The sequence below is a fragment of the Ctenopharyngodon idella genome, chromosome 9 (assembly GCF_019924925.1).
Source record: "Ctenopharyngodon idella isolate HZGC_01 chromosome 9, HZGC01, whole genome shotgun sequence".
NCBI classification, from domain to species: Eukaryota; Metazoa; Chordata; class Actinopteri; order Cypriniformes; family Xenocyprididae; genus Ctenopharyngodon; species Ctenopharyngodon idella.
The window spans coordinates 1593560-1608606 of NC_067228.1; the positions used below are offsets into that span (position 1 = coordinate 1593560).

At 38.2% G+C, this 15047-nt stretch overlaps 2 protein-coding genes across 4 annotated transcripts in view; one reads left to right on the plus strand and one right to left on the minus strand.

Moving 5' to 3' along the window:
• LOC127519114 (E3 ubiquitin-protein ligase SH3RF3-like) overlaps nucleotides 1-9920 on the minus strand; it is a 114549-nt gene extending 104629 nt beyond the window's left edge. The window contains exon 1 of one of the 2 annotated variants that reach the window (XM_051906575.1): nucleotides 7272-9920. In XM_051906575.1, coding sequence (XP_051762535.1) covers nucleotides 7272-7625 — 354 coding nt within the window. In that variant the 5' untranslated portion in view covers nucleotides 7626-9920. The remainder of the gene's footprint in view (nucleotides 1-7271) is intronic. The other variant, XM_051906573.1, reaches the window with a different exon arrangement.
• Nucleotides 9921-14535: 4615 nt separating this feature from the next.
• Nucleotides 14536-15047, plus strand: part of edar (ectodysplasin A receptor) — a 101265-nt gene continuing 100753 nt past the window's right edge. For both annotated transcript variants that reach the window (XR_007931726.1, XM_051906582.1), the window contains exon 1: nucleotides 14536-14791. The gene's annotated coding sequence lies outside the window, so the exon portion shown is untranslated. The remainder of the gene's footprint in view (nucleotides 14792-15047) is intronic.

Sequence of the window (15047 nt, forward strand, 5' to 3'; positions counted from 1 at the left end):
GCATGAAACTTTAATGGTGGTTTAGAGCGGAGCTGAAGAACGAGACGGAGAACAGCAGGAGGCTGCAGACACGTCTGTTTACTGCAGCTCAAAAAACCTGCAAAAAATGTGCAGTTTGATGCAGTTTTTCCTCGAGATAACTGTCTTCTCACTTCTGAAACGACACGTCACGGACCAATGGATGTATGATAATGATGTCAGCGCTACGATATGATTGGCTCACAACAAACATGCTTCAAGCATGTTGATATTATTTCACCAGTATCAATAACAATAATCTTATTATACAGGGCTGCTGAATGCTTGAATCTGATTGGTTGACGAATGTTCTAAGGTGTGCAATTATTTTTAGGGAAACGCACAGATAAAGTAGTTCCAGGCAGGACTTGACCCCATTACAGTTCCACATCACTTCGCCAAATCAAAGGTCCGTTACAGCCGACAACAGCAAAAGAACCAAAACCCACAACAACACTGACCAAGCAAATAAATATAGTAAACAATGAGATAAAAACAACAAACTATTTCCATGTTTTTTGCCACTTTTCAGAAAGCACATACTCACACACACACACACACACACACAGTACGCACTCGAACAGAAACGTGTTGTCTCTGACTATTTTATCAGTAAAACAGTTTAACAACTTAAAAGCTACATGACATTTCTGACTAGTGAGGTAATAATGGCACTGTTCTTGAAGCAGATAAACTTACAGTTTCGCTATTAGTAGAGACACTGCTGTCGAACACTGTTGAGAGACACACAGACACGCTTAATCTCTCTCTCTAATAACTGCATTAATAACTGCATTAGTCTGCTATCATTGGCTCAAGCCTCCGTTACTAGCTCTAAACTGACGTTTTGGAATTAGCAACGGAGCCTTGGGATTAGATGTGTAAGAAATCAGTCCTACACACAAGAGCATTTTAAGGACAAAAAGCCGACAAATGTCTTATAATACAACATCTGAACAATGTCTTGAGGTGTGCAGAATAATTGACTCTGGTCCGTTGAATTATTAGAAAATAACGTTTCGTGTTGTGGCTGCACTACCACCTCAGGTGTGTATTATTATCTAATAATTCAACGGACCGGAGTCAATTATTCCTTACATAATCTAAGCCTCTTCTGTATTTCCAGTTTACAGTGTAGTTGCAACATTGACCTGATTCTCATGTTTAAGAATCTGTTATCTTCCTGACAGATTATTTATGCTACTGCCCACTGACATGGTTTTAAATCTAATGTTATCAAATGTTTTGGCCTTCAAACGTCTTAAAATGCACATATGTAGATCAGGAAAATCAATATTTTCTCTGGGGAGCAAACACAATTTTACACTCTAAAAAATGCTGGGTTAAAAACAACCCAAGTTGGGTTGAAAATGGACAAACCCAGTTTTAGCCCAGCGATTGGGTCATTTTAGCCCAGCAAATGGGTCGTTTTAGCCCAGCAGCGATTGGTTCGTTTTAGCCCAGAGATTGGGTCATTTTACGCCAGCGACAGCGATTGGGTTGTTTTAGCCCAGTGAATGGGTCGTTTTAGCTCAGCGACAGCGATTGGGTTGCTTTAGCCCAGCGATTGGGATTGTTTTTATCCCAGTGAATGGGTCGTTTTAGCCCAGCGATTGGGTCGTTATAGCCCAGCGACAGTGATTGGGTTGCTTTAGCCCAGCAACTGGGATTGTTTTAGCACAGTGAATGGGTCATTTTAGCCCAGCGATTGGGTTGTTTTGGCCCAGTGAATGGGTCATTTTAGCCTAGCGACAGCGATTGGGTTGTTTTAGCCCAGCGAATGGGTCGTTTTAGCCCAGCGAATGGGTCGTTTTAGCCCAGTTGAAAATGAACACTTATTAATATGTTTAGTAAATGAACATTTATTTATATTTTTTTTTATAAATGAACATTTATTAATAAGTTTATTGAATAATAATTAAACAATAAACATTTATTAAATTGCTTTTTAACAAATGTTCGCCTTTTGATTATTATTATTGCCTCTAGTAATTACGTGTCTGATTTTTAATTTCCAACCTATTTTGGGTTCATTTTAAGCCAGCCATATAGTCATTTCTAAACAATAGTTGAGTTAAATAAAACTACCCAGCACGTTGGGCAAACATTTAACCAAACCGCTGGGTCAAAACAACTCAATCGCTGGGTTTGTACATTTTCAACCCAACTTGGGTTGTTTTTAACCCAGCATTTTTTAGAGTGTAGGAACTCTGTATTTATAAAACCATGCATACAGACCTGAATGGAAGTCCAAAATCTGAAAACACTGTGCACTTACAGTAGTAACACCAAATGAAGTGACTGAAGTCATATTTTGGCAGAAATGTACTACATTCAGACCCAATAATCTGTAGTGGGAATGAGTTTGTAGTAATTATGGTCTCTAAATGTGAAGCTATAAATGACCAAACCACAGAGGATTCATTCATGGTCTTACATTGCTGTGGTTACGGCCTCATTTTATTACTAATGCCACAGTTAAACTAGATATATATATATATATTTACAAGGGCACATAGAAAATAGAAGGTAACAATGTTCATAATCATTTTTAGTAGATGACTGTGTGCATGAAGATACTCAATGCAGATGATACAGAAAACCCTGTGATGAACATTTGATAAATTCTACTTGCTGAAAGAAAGGAAGGCAGATAAAACACTTTTGTGGGGTCTGAATTCACTGAGCTTCAGCAGTCCAGAACCCGCGAGCGCAGCTAATGTTTTTCAGTCGGATCATAACTCTAGAAAATGGAGGGAATATTCCTTCAAGGGCAAAGGAGGACGTTTCATTCTTCAAGTCTCCAGCTGACAGTGCGTTTATTATGGTGAGTCCGTAGGGATGAGAAGCTGTTGTGTTTGTGTGCTTTTGTTAAACAAGACTTTTAACATGATTAAGCTGTTTTTTTTTAATACTTTATTTAGTAGGGTCATTCCGTGTCAAATCAACCAAATTTCAGTAACTTCCTAGTCTCAAATTTTTGATTTTGTTAATATTTTTTCTGTAGAAAGACAAGCATAAATAGTGATGAAAGCCAAAACATTAAATGCCACAGATGTATATTTACCAAGTAATCCACTATTTTGTAGAGGGGGGTCAAAATGACAATTTTCACCTGAGATTTGGAACCAAATTAGAGGGGTGTAAAAATGACTAGAAAGATGGCAGCATTTTGAGATTGGTAGGTCTATAAATAAATCAATTTACAAACAAAAAACACAAATGTGCAGCCGTCCTTTGGAACTTGTCAAAAATGTCATGGTACGCGGCAGATGTGGGTTAATGTGTCTGTGGATGGTGGGAATGCCGCTGCCGAGCGGCTACAGGCATTAGACTGACAAAATCAAGCAGAAATACAAGAGATTTGGTCCCGCTGTGTGCAGCCGAGCAACAATAAAGACATCTCTCAGCAGGTCAGCTGACTTCCAGTGAGAGAGAGTACGTCTGTGCGTATGAGACATCGGCTGTAATAACGGGCTGAATGTTCCTCCAATGACACGCCTCAGTACGGTTAGACATCAATCACTCACTTTATCCAGACCAATCCATTCTGAACATTCAATAGACATCTATGGGGTTTTTGAGAACTGTCCACTTCGTGAAAACACCTAATTGAATTAAAGGGGACCACTTTTCCAAGATGTAATATAAGTCTCTGGTGTCTCCAGAATGTGTCTGTGAAGTTTCAGCTCAAAATACCCCACAGATCATTTATTATAGCTTGTCAAATTTGCCCCTATTTGGGTGTGAGCAAAAACACACTGTTTTGTGTGTGTCCCTTTATATGCAAATGAGCTGCTGCTCCCGGCCCCCTTTCCAGAAGAGGGCGGAGCTTTAACAGCTCGCGCTTCAGTTGCTCAACAACAACAAAGCCGGAGAATCTCACGCAGACAAAATGAGGATTGTCAGTAAAAGCATGTAGTAGATTGTGTGCAACAAGTTTTTCAGCAACATATTGATCATTTAGAGGCCTTAGGAATATGATACAGTAGCTTTACAGTTAATAATTCATGAGAAACCTTATTTTCTATCTAATAGAGGTTTGAGATGAATACTTTATGCCAACCATGACTTGTGAAGGAACATCAGAGCATCGGTCTGACTTCAGAGTGTCTGCAAAAGACGATCAATATGGGTTTATAATGGCCAGTGTACCATCTATGAAACCACAAAATACACTGTGCATTGCTTTTCACACTCGCCAACATGAAATCTGCATAACGTTCTGCTCATCCCTCACTCATCGCATCATTGTATATTTGAAAACTGGTGATGCTTTCAGGTACTAATATTCTCAGCTCACATTTTGCCATGTTTAAATGAACTCAGCCAATTTCCCCCCGTCTTAGAAGCTGTTTTCTGAGAGAATATGAATGCGGAGCAACCGCTCTGCTGACGTGAGCGACAGCGTTATCAGAGGAGCCACAAAACGCACAGAAGCAGAGCATCAGTCCTCACTAACGCCGCGTCAGCAGAGTCTGTCCTCTGACCTGTGATGGACATCACTTCACACTTCAGTGAGTCCTGCGCCGCTCCTGCGGGACTGATGTGTGTTTGACCGCTTCAACAGACACAAGCACAACAATAGACCAAGACAACAAAGGCAGAGCGTCTCAAAGAAACATCTTACCCATCAGTCCATGCCATAGGAAAACATCCTGCTACTATAGCAACAGCCAAACGCAGTCGTCCAATCACATCATCATGGCTGTTGCATACAATATATATCAGACACATCTGCTCATTCTTTATTATGACATGATTATAGTTAAATCATTGCATTATGCCATATTGATGTTTACATTTATGCATTTAGAAGTAGGCTTGTCACAATTATTGATTACTCCAATCATGGTTATTAGATCTAATCAAAATTATGTAGGATAACGGCAATGTGTGCCATTTAAATTTCACATTTTGTTAAAGAGTATAAAAAAAGCACTGCTATGAAGTACATAAAGACCAAAGGTCTTTCATCGGGTTTAAACAGGCTGCATTATATTATATTATATTATATTATATTATATTATATTATATTATGTTATATATTTTCAGAGCCTGTTCCTCCTTCAATAGTGTTTTAGAAAAAAAACAACCCAAGTTGGGTTGAAAATGGACAAACCCAGGGTTTTAGCCCAGCGGTTGCGCTGTTTTTAGCCCAGCGGTTGCGCTGTTTTAGCCCAGCGGTTGAGCTGTTTTAACCCAGCGGTTGGGCTGTTTAAGCCCAGGGGTTGGGCTGTTTTAGCCCAGCGGTTGGGTTAAATGTTTGCTCAACCTGCTGGGTAGTCTCATTTAACTCAATTATTGTTTAAAAATGACTGTATTGCTTGTTTAAAATTGACCCAAAATATGTTGGAAATTAACATTTAATATGTTTAATAAATTAACATTTATTAAGTTTAAAGAATAATAAAGCAATAAACATTTATTAAATTGCTTATTAATAAATGTTCACCTTTTGATTATTATTATTATTGCCTCTAGTAATTATGTGTCTGATTTTTAATTTCCAACCTATTTTGAGGTTCATTTTATGCCAACCATATAGTCATTTTTAAACAATAGTTGGGTTAAATAAAACCGCCCAGCACATTGGGAAAACATTTAACCCAATCGCTGGGTTGTCCATTTTCAACCCAACTTGGGTTGTTTTTAACCCAGCATTTTTTAGAGTGTACCTTTATACAATAACGATGTACAAAAAAATGGAAAAGTTTTTCCTTTACGTTTCTTGCGTACAGACAACAACATCGTCAAAACAATCCACGTTCACACGGATCCGTGAAAACGACTAAAAGTGCTGTATTCTGCTGCCAGGCCAGTAGATGGCGATGTCATTTTGTAAAGAAACTACACGCCTATAGACTGAACATGTAGCCTAACTCGCATGTGCATGACGTCACCGTTTTCTCAAATTCGCATTTTTGTAGTTTACACAGAGATGATAACGGTATCGTTTTCAAAAACTTGCACTTTGAATCACGTTATCAAACATTTGCATTTTCAGGCCCCCAAAACACTGCTGTCATGTAAATAACGCATAAAAAGTTTTCAGTTTTTAGCTGAAAATGGTGTAGTGTAAATGGCCCCTAAAATAAGTGTGATCATTAATTTACCACTGATCACACTTTATCATGGGATGATTTAAACACTACTGAAGGAGGAACATGACATGTGCACTTGATGCTCTTCCTTCCCTATCCATTAAAGAAAAAAAAGGGAATCCATTTTGTCATATGCAAATTTTGTAGACAAAGGTAAAGTTAAGTTCAAGCATTGAAGCGAAAGCCTTTAAATTAAAATATCTGATAATGTGAAGTGCTTAAACTTTTGACTGGTCCTGCACATCATCAGAATAAAAACACTTGAAAACCTGCGTGTGGAGAGAAGAATATAGCAGCAACATTTCTGACACACAACAATAACAAACAATAACCGCAGCAGCACTGGAGCTCGAGTCAGTTAATATTTCTTCATCATGCTCATGTTTACATTAAAGCACCGCTCATGGCTTCATGCAGCGTCTTTCCCAGCAGATCCAGCACAAAACACACCATCTCTGATCTCAGATGTGAGACTGAGCAGAGAGCAAATAAACTGCCGTGACGTCACCAAACACTGACAGCACCAGTGCAGATGAAGAAATCTCTCACAATGTGGGCTGTTTCTTACATAACAGAGATAGGAGAGGCAAAACAACTATTTGGATGAATACAGGGGTCTTCAAACTGGGGAGTGACAGGAAAAACTGTAATAAATAAATAAAATACAAATAGATTAAAATGTAATTTAAAATATTAGTTATTACATTAAGTTAGATTAAAATAAATAAAAAATATTGTTAATATAAATAAATAATACAGTTAACAGTACATTACTGTAGTGATTAGAAAAAAATATAACTTAAGAAAACTAATTTTAGATTGTATACGTGTATACATTTGGTGTTTATAAAAGATACCTGGCTTTTTTTGGTCATATTTGGGGGTCCATGGCATCTAAAAGATTGAAAACCACTGCATTAAGGGTCAACTTTGTATACATTACCTGCCACACTGCCAACAGCTATATATTATACTCGCACTGTCTATAAATCACCATATAAAAATAGGATTTCCAATAACCTTGATTTCATTTACAACTTCGACAAATCATTTTTACAGTTACACTGTCCAAGTACTGAAGCTTCTGGCAAACAACAGCACGTGCGCTTCACTCATCCACAGCACAACACGAACCAGAACCGCACAAACCTTGACCGGGGAGCTGCGTGTGGCGACGGGCAGGTCCCGCACAGCTGTCCCCGGGGGCGAAGCCGACACTCCGGCTGCGCATCCCACCAGCGACGTCCTCCCTCCTCCGTTCTTCGGTCGCTGTTTAATCCCGTCCAGTAAGCGGACCAGCAGGATGTTGGCCGGGAGATCGTCGACCGCGCAGTCCACCAGGATGCGGCACTCCGGGCAGCGCAGCTCGTGTCTGGAGCTCACGATGTTCTCGAGGCAGCGGCGGCAGAAGGTGTGCTGACAGGGCAGCACTTTGGCGCTCGTGTCCAGCCGCTCCAGACACACCGAACACTCCAACAGATCCAGCAGCGACGACTCGTCCATGTTTGATTCCAGTGCGCAACGCTGTCGTTGACGAGCAGGCGGGCGCGGATCAACTTGGCCCGCATGTGGTCATTTTAATGTACGGAGAACGGCTTGAGACATACCGACGGAGCGCTGGGAAGCGCGAGCGCGTCTGCTGCTGCTCTCTTTCTCTCTCTCGCACAGCTGTGAGGAATAGTGAGGAATAGTGAGGTCATGCACGCACGCGCCATCAAGCGCGAGGTTCAAACGCGCGTCATTAGAGCTGTTTGCCTCGAATAAACTTGATTCTCCAGACACGCATGATTCCTCAAATCACGCTGCGTCTTTACTCAGTGATCAGACGCCGCGTTTTCACCTGCTGGACCAGAAAACAGCTGAGGAAAAGGAGGAGGGACACGAGAGCCATATTGAGAGACTGGGGCACTTAGCAACGCCCTAACAACCACTCATAGCAACGCATGGCAACACCCTAACGACGCCATAGTAATCGGCATTTCTTCAGAAAATGCCTAAATCTAGTTAGTAGCTTATTATATTCCCAGCAAAAACTTTGTGGCATTACTTAAATGATTTAATGTTTAATGAATAATTTAATGAATAAATTATTCTATGAACAGAATATAATGGAAACGCCTTGCAAATACCGGAAATGCGCTACCGCATGGCAACACCCTAACGATGCCATAGTAATCAGCATTTCTTTAGAAAATATAGTTAGTATTATATTTTCCAGCCAACACTTTGTGGCATTACTTAAATTATTTAATGTTTAATGAGTAATTTAATGAATAAATGATTCTGCAAACAAAATATAATGGAAACCATTTATAACAAACACATAGCAACACCTTAGCAAATACCGGAAATGCGTTGCTATCGCATGGCAACGCTCTAACAATGCCAAAGTAATCAGCATTTCTCCAGAAAATGCCCAAATATAGTTAGTATTATGAATAAATTATTCTATGAACAGAATATAATGGAAACGCCTTGCAAATACTGCATGGCAACACCCTAACGATGCCATAGTAATCGGCATTTCTTCAGAAAATATAGTTAGTATTATATTTTCCAGCCAACACTTCGTGGCATTACTTAAATTATTTAATGTTTAATGAGTAATTTAATGAATAAATTATTCTGCAAACAAAATATAATGGAAATCATTTATAACAACCACATAGCAACGCCTTAGCAAATACCAGAAATGCGTTGCTATCGCATGGCAACACCCTAACGATGCCATAGTAATCAGCATTTCTTCAGAAAATGCCCACATATCGTTAGTATTATGAATAAATTATTCAGTTTTTCTGTGTGAACAGAATATAATGGAAACGCCACATAACAACATATAAATACCGGAAATGCGTTGCTACCGCATGGCAACAACATAACAACGCCATAGTAATAGGCATTTCTTCAGAAAATGCCCAAATCTAATTAGTATTATATTTCCCAGCCACTACTTTGTGGCATTCCTTAATGATTAATGAGTAATTAACCACTAAATGATTCTGCGAACGAAAAATTAATGGAAACGCCTGATAACAACCACATAGCAACGCCTTGGAAATGTGTTATTTAGCCCAAATCCACCATCATGTCGCGGTGTTTTGCAGGTCCCATTCTCGTGTGATTCGGGAAATCATAACATCCAGTTATAAATGTTTTGGTGTCCCTCTGCTTTAACTTGTAAACTTTAAAGACCAATAAATCATAAACCGTTTTCATATTTGTATTCTGCAGGGTGAAAAGATTTGGTATTATTGTTTTAAAATACATGTTTAAAGGAATTCTGCATGTTCATTTTAATCTAAATGTAGTTATAGTCTTATTAATATTTCTAAAATGTCTTGTGATCACGATGGCATCCCTTGTTGCAAAAAAAATCTGGATTTGTTTTGATTTGTCTGACATGATTAGTGCTTATAGCTAAGCTTAAGCACCAGTATTTGACTAACATTAATTACACTTCCATTTGACTGAATATAGCATATTAAGCTCAATTTAAACAGCTATACATAGCAATATATTGTATTATTTTAATTTTGGCCTCTCATTTGCCACTCCAACTGAAGAATAGCACTTTTAATGCACTGTGAAGTGTCAACATGTTAACATGCTAAGCAGACCACTTTCACAGGTTAGCATGACAGATTTTAAAACTATGTTTTATTTAGATAAGTTATAATATCCTTCTTGTTAACCTGAAGATCGTACTATAGTTCAGTGCTGTTATATATTCATTTGCAATCAATAAATCGCTATTTGTTTCTTTCCCGTTACTGACGCGCCACCTGGTGGTTATAGTTCATAACTCAACTCAGTCTTTCATGCAACTTTATAAATGAGATTTACTCACTGGTTAAATCTGTTTATAATCCTGAAAACGATGAATAGAAGTGAGTAACTGCATATCAGATCATAGTGTAAGAATAAACAGTTATTTCATTGAAATAATAATGCGTATGTATGATTTTAAATAGCTAACTGGCGCCATCTGTTGAACTTTTACAGAAATGGCACTAGAATCTGGAACATTGAGAACAAATAATAATAATAATAATAATAAAAATACACTTTATGTTAAAAATAAAGGTTCTTCAATGGTTCCATTAACATCAATGAAACCACAAAATATTTTTATAGTAAAAAAAAAAAATGTTCTTTAGATATTTTAAATGTTCTTCACACTCAGAAAAAAATGGTTTGTTTTCAAACTGTTCACTGAAAAGTTCTTTGAGGAACCAAAAGTGATTCTTCGATTGCATTACTGCAAAAAACCCCATTTGGAAACTTTATTTTTCAGCGTGCAGTCGTGTTAAAATTCATTTATCATCTAAGTAGGTTTCTTGAGAATGTTCTCTTTGTGTGTGAACAGATCTGAAGGCAAACAGAGCACACCCATACAGTCTGAGGAGGTGATGTACGTGTCCGGTCCTGCCCGTTTCACACACATTTGTAAGATTACAGCACTGTGCGCTTGCTGCCAGCGACTCGCTCAGGGAAATGTTGCACACATTAGGCCTGTGAAGAGAAGATGTCACTTCCTCTCTCATTCTGACCACCCAAGAAGAACAGAACAGAAAGCTAAAGGTTTGTGCATCAAAGAAAACCTCACCTACCCACTGTCCTTTATCTCTGTCACGGAGAAACATTCAAACTCGCTGCACACCCTCAATCTGATCCTCGGTAAACAGTCCATTTACTGCTTGCCATTTTCAATAAGTCATGTTTCTTGTTTACCAGGACATTTGTTATGTTTAAAAGGGGACATATAAAGCCTCTTTTACAAGATGTAATATAAGTCTCTGGTGTCCCCAGAATGTGTTTGTAAAGTTTCAGCTCAAAATACCCCACAGATCATTTATTAAAGCTCGTCAAATTTGCTCCTATTTGGGTGTGAGCAAAAACACGTCGTTTTTGTGTGTGTCCCTTTAAATGCAAATGAGCTGCTGCTCCAGAAGAGGGCGGAGCTTTAACAACTCACGGTTTGGTTGCTCAACAACAACAAAGCTGGAGAATCTCACGCAGTTTACTACCGTGAAGCTAGATTTGAGCACAAAAACATTTTTTTCTGCTTTATTTTTTGCTTCCTATGCAAAAGGAACATTTATTGCATGCAGATTATTGTGCATTTTGTAGCATAACCTACATTATTTTAAGTGTAAAGTGGGTCTGTTTGATATCTTACATCCATTTAAATAGCAAAGACAAACCATAATCTTCATATAGAGTATTAAGCCATCATTTCCGACTCATAAAGTGCCTCAGAGTCCTGCGTTTGTCTCCGTGTACGCAGTGGATCATGCCGTGTCCTTCAGCCTGTAGAAGTAGGTTAGCTGATGCTGCAATTTCCATGGCAACCATTCTTGGCACCCCTGCTGTGAAGTTGTTACCAAGTGACAGTCGCCAAAACATTACTGCATCACATGTATCGTGTTCATCTTTTGTGCTACAAAACTGTGACATGATGCATGAATGTGTAAATACAGTAATTTAAGAAGATTTTGGTACAAATACAGAGGTGCACAGGGATGAACATTGACTCTTATTTGGTTATAAATGAATCCTTTATCGGTTTTCTTTGCACCATTTTTAATCCAAAGTGGTATAATTGCAGACGGCAAAGTAAATTTCAAAGTGGCTTTTTATGCACATAAATGAAGGGGAAAGTAGCACCAAAAAGAAAGTGGTCACTTCCTCACCCCGGGGAAAGTACATCTGTCACACCTGTTTCAGTGATGCAAACAGGAATCTATCAATGGATAAACAAGTCAATAAATTATCCTGCCATCTATGGGTCTGTAAACAAATTCCTGGATGGAATACTTGGTAGAACATCATACATTTCTTGCACATCAATATCAAAATAATTACACAGTTCTTTTATGTGTTCTAATCAGAGTCAGAGAAACAGAAACGAGTTTACAGTTTGATCTCACTTTGATGATTTGATCTTCCCTTTCAACTCAAAAAATGCATTAAAAATTATATATATATATATATTAGTGCTGTCAGATCAGTTAATTGCAATCTAACATAAATGTTTGTAAATATATAATATGTGTATGAGTGTATCTACAGTGCTCAGCGTAAATGAGTACATTTTAAACAATATCTCAATGAACACAAAATCAATTTCCAAAATGTTGACAAGACTAAGTTTAATATAACATCTGTTTAACTTATAACATGAAAGTAAGGTTAATAATATAACTTAGAGAACAAATTTTTCAGTTTTACTCAAATTAGGGTGATGCAAAAATGAGTACACCCCACTGAAAGTCTCTGGAGCAAAGCTACATTTTAGACTACAAATGTCTAATTTAACAAGAATTCAATCACAGGTGAGTCTAATTATTCATTACACAGGTGTCCAGCAGACAGCTGACTATAAAAGGGTGTTAAAACCCCTTCCCATTTCATGCTGTCAGCAATGGCACCACAGAGAAGAGAAATGTCACAAACAATTTCTTTACACCAGAAAGGTGAAGGCTACAAGAAGATCAGCAAAGCTTTACTTATCAGTCAGAATACTGTAGCAAAAGTGGTACAAAAATTTAAAAAAGATCTCACAGAGACGTCCAGGTTGTCCACGGAAGTTAACACCTCGACAGGAGCGTCTTCTGATGAGAAGGGTCGAATAAAATCGGCATGCAAGTTCACTGCAGTTATCTGAAGAAGTAGAAAGCCAAACTGGGGTGACTATTTCCCGTGACACAATACGGCGTACACTGCAGAGGAATGGCATGCATGGGTGCCGTCCACGAAAGAAGCCTTTCCTAAAGCCCAGGCACAAAAAAGCCCGTCTAGAGTTTGCCAGGGCCCATGCTGACAAAGATGAAGACTACAGGGACTCTATACTCTGGAGTGATGAGACCAAGATAAATGTTTTTGGAACTGATGGCTTCAAAACTGTATGGAGTCGCAAAGGTGAGGAATACAAAGAAAAATGCCTACAGTGAAACATGGTGGTGTCAGTGTCCTCATGTGGGGCTGCATGAGTGCTGCTGGTGTCGAGGAGCTGCATTTCATTGATGGCATCATGAATTCACAGATGTACTGCTCTATACTGAAAGAGAAGATGCTACCATCACTCCGTGCCCTTGGTCGTCGTGCGCTTTTCCAACATGACAATGATCCTAAACACACATCTAAGGCCACTGTTGGATTTCTGAAGAAGAACAGGGTGAAAGTGATTCAGTGGCTCCTGATCTGAACCCAATCGAACACCTATGGGGAATTCTGAAGAGAAGTTGAGCATCACTCTCCATCCAGCATCCAGTCTCTAAAAGAGCTCATTCTTGAAGAATGGAAAAAGATAGATGTTCCAAAATGTCGCCAACTTGTTCATTCCATGCCTAGAAGACTTGGTGCTGTCATTAAAAATCATGGAGGCCACACAAAGTACTAGATGTAGTAGTTTTTGTTGTGGGGTGTACTCATTTTTGCATCACCCTAATTTGAGTAAAACTGAATAATGTGTAATCTAAGTTATATTATTAATCTTACTTTCATGTTATAAGTTAAACGGATGTTATATTAAACTTAGTCTTGTCAACATTTTGGAAATTGTTTTTGTGTTCATTGAGATATTGTTTAAAATGTTACTTTTCAAAGGGGGTGTACTCATTTACGCTGAGCACTGCACACACACACACACACACACACATATATATATATATATATATATATATATATATAGGCTGTCAAATCGATTAATTGCGATTAATCACATCTAACATAAAAGTTTGTGTTTATATAATATATGTGTGAATATATTATTAGATTTATACATATATTGTATAGTATATATGTACACATATTATAAAAACACTAACTTTTATGTTAGAGTCAATTAATTACGATTACTCGATTTGACAGCCCTTATATATATATAATATATAAGATTTATGTATTTGAATTGCATATAAAATTTACATCCATTTTGATTACACAGTTTTAACACAAACTAATAATCTTAATGAGATGCATAATTGCCAGTCATGCATAAATGAAACCGCACTCATGGCATCATTTATTATTAACTATTTGCTTCTATTTAATTTTATTGAAATGATCATATTTTCAAAATGCATTTTATTCACAATTAATTTCGTTCAGTTAAAAAGTATGAACATATGGCTAGCTGAGAAATAAGCAATATTCAATTAGTTAAAAGGTATGAAACTAATTGGATTTACTGATAATAACTATATATCTACATGGTTATTGTGCATTAAAAACACATTCATTTTATTAGTACTATTACAGATATTTTACCTGATTCATATGATTGACAAATATGCATCACATAATTGGTTTATGCTGGCCATTTTACATGCAATTCAAATATGTTTAGAGTGCAGTTCTGCGGCTCGTGCCGCAGGTGGGCAGCAGTGAGCGCGAGCTGCAGTACCTGTCTCAGGTTCATTCTGGGCGGAGAGCATCTTTAACTCTCAGTCGAGGTGGAGCCAGAAGCTGAAACGAGCCTGAAGCGATTTAAGAGGCGACGGACGGTCACATGCAGGCGCTCGAATGATCCGATTCACTGTAATGATCTGATCTCAGTCCACATATCAACTTCAAACCTGACCTGTGAATCCCAGATCAGATCGTCCTGAAGAATCCGCAGAGTTCCTCTACTGAAGCGCTGCCGCGTCCTCGTCTTCCCGCAGGTAAGGCGCGCGCTTCAGGAATGCGCTCTGCATTTTTACCGAGGGGGAAATTCCTGCTTCAATGAGATGCACACAGACCGTTAGCGCTCTTATAGAGTTATACTCGTGCAAACATGTGTTTACAGCATTTATCTAGTCTTGTTAAACTTGATCATTTAGAGTTTGTTACATTGTGCATGCGCTATAATCGCTCTTTGTGGAATAACCAACAGTGGTTTTCATTTGTTGCGTGTCGCAAATGATAGTAAAGGATGTT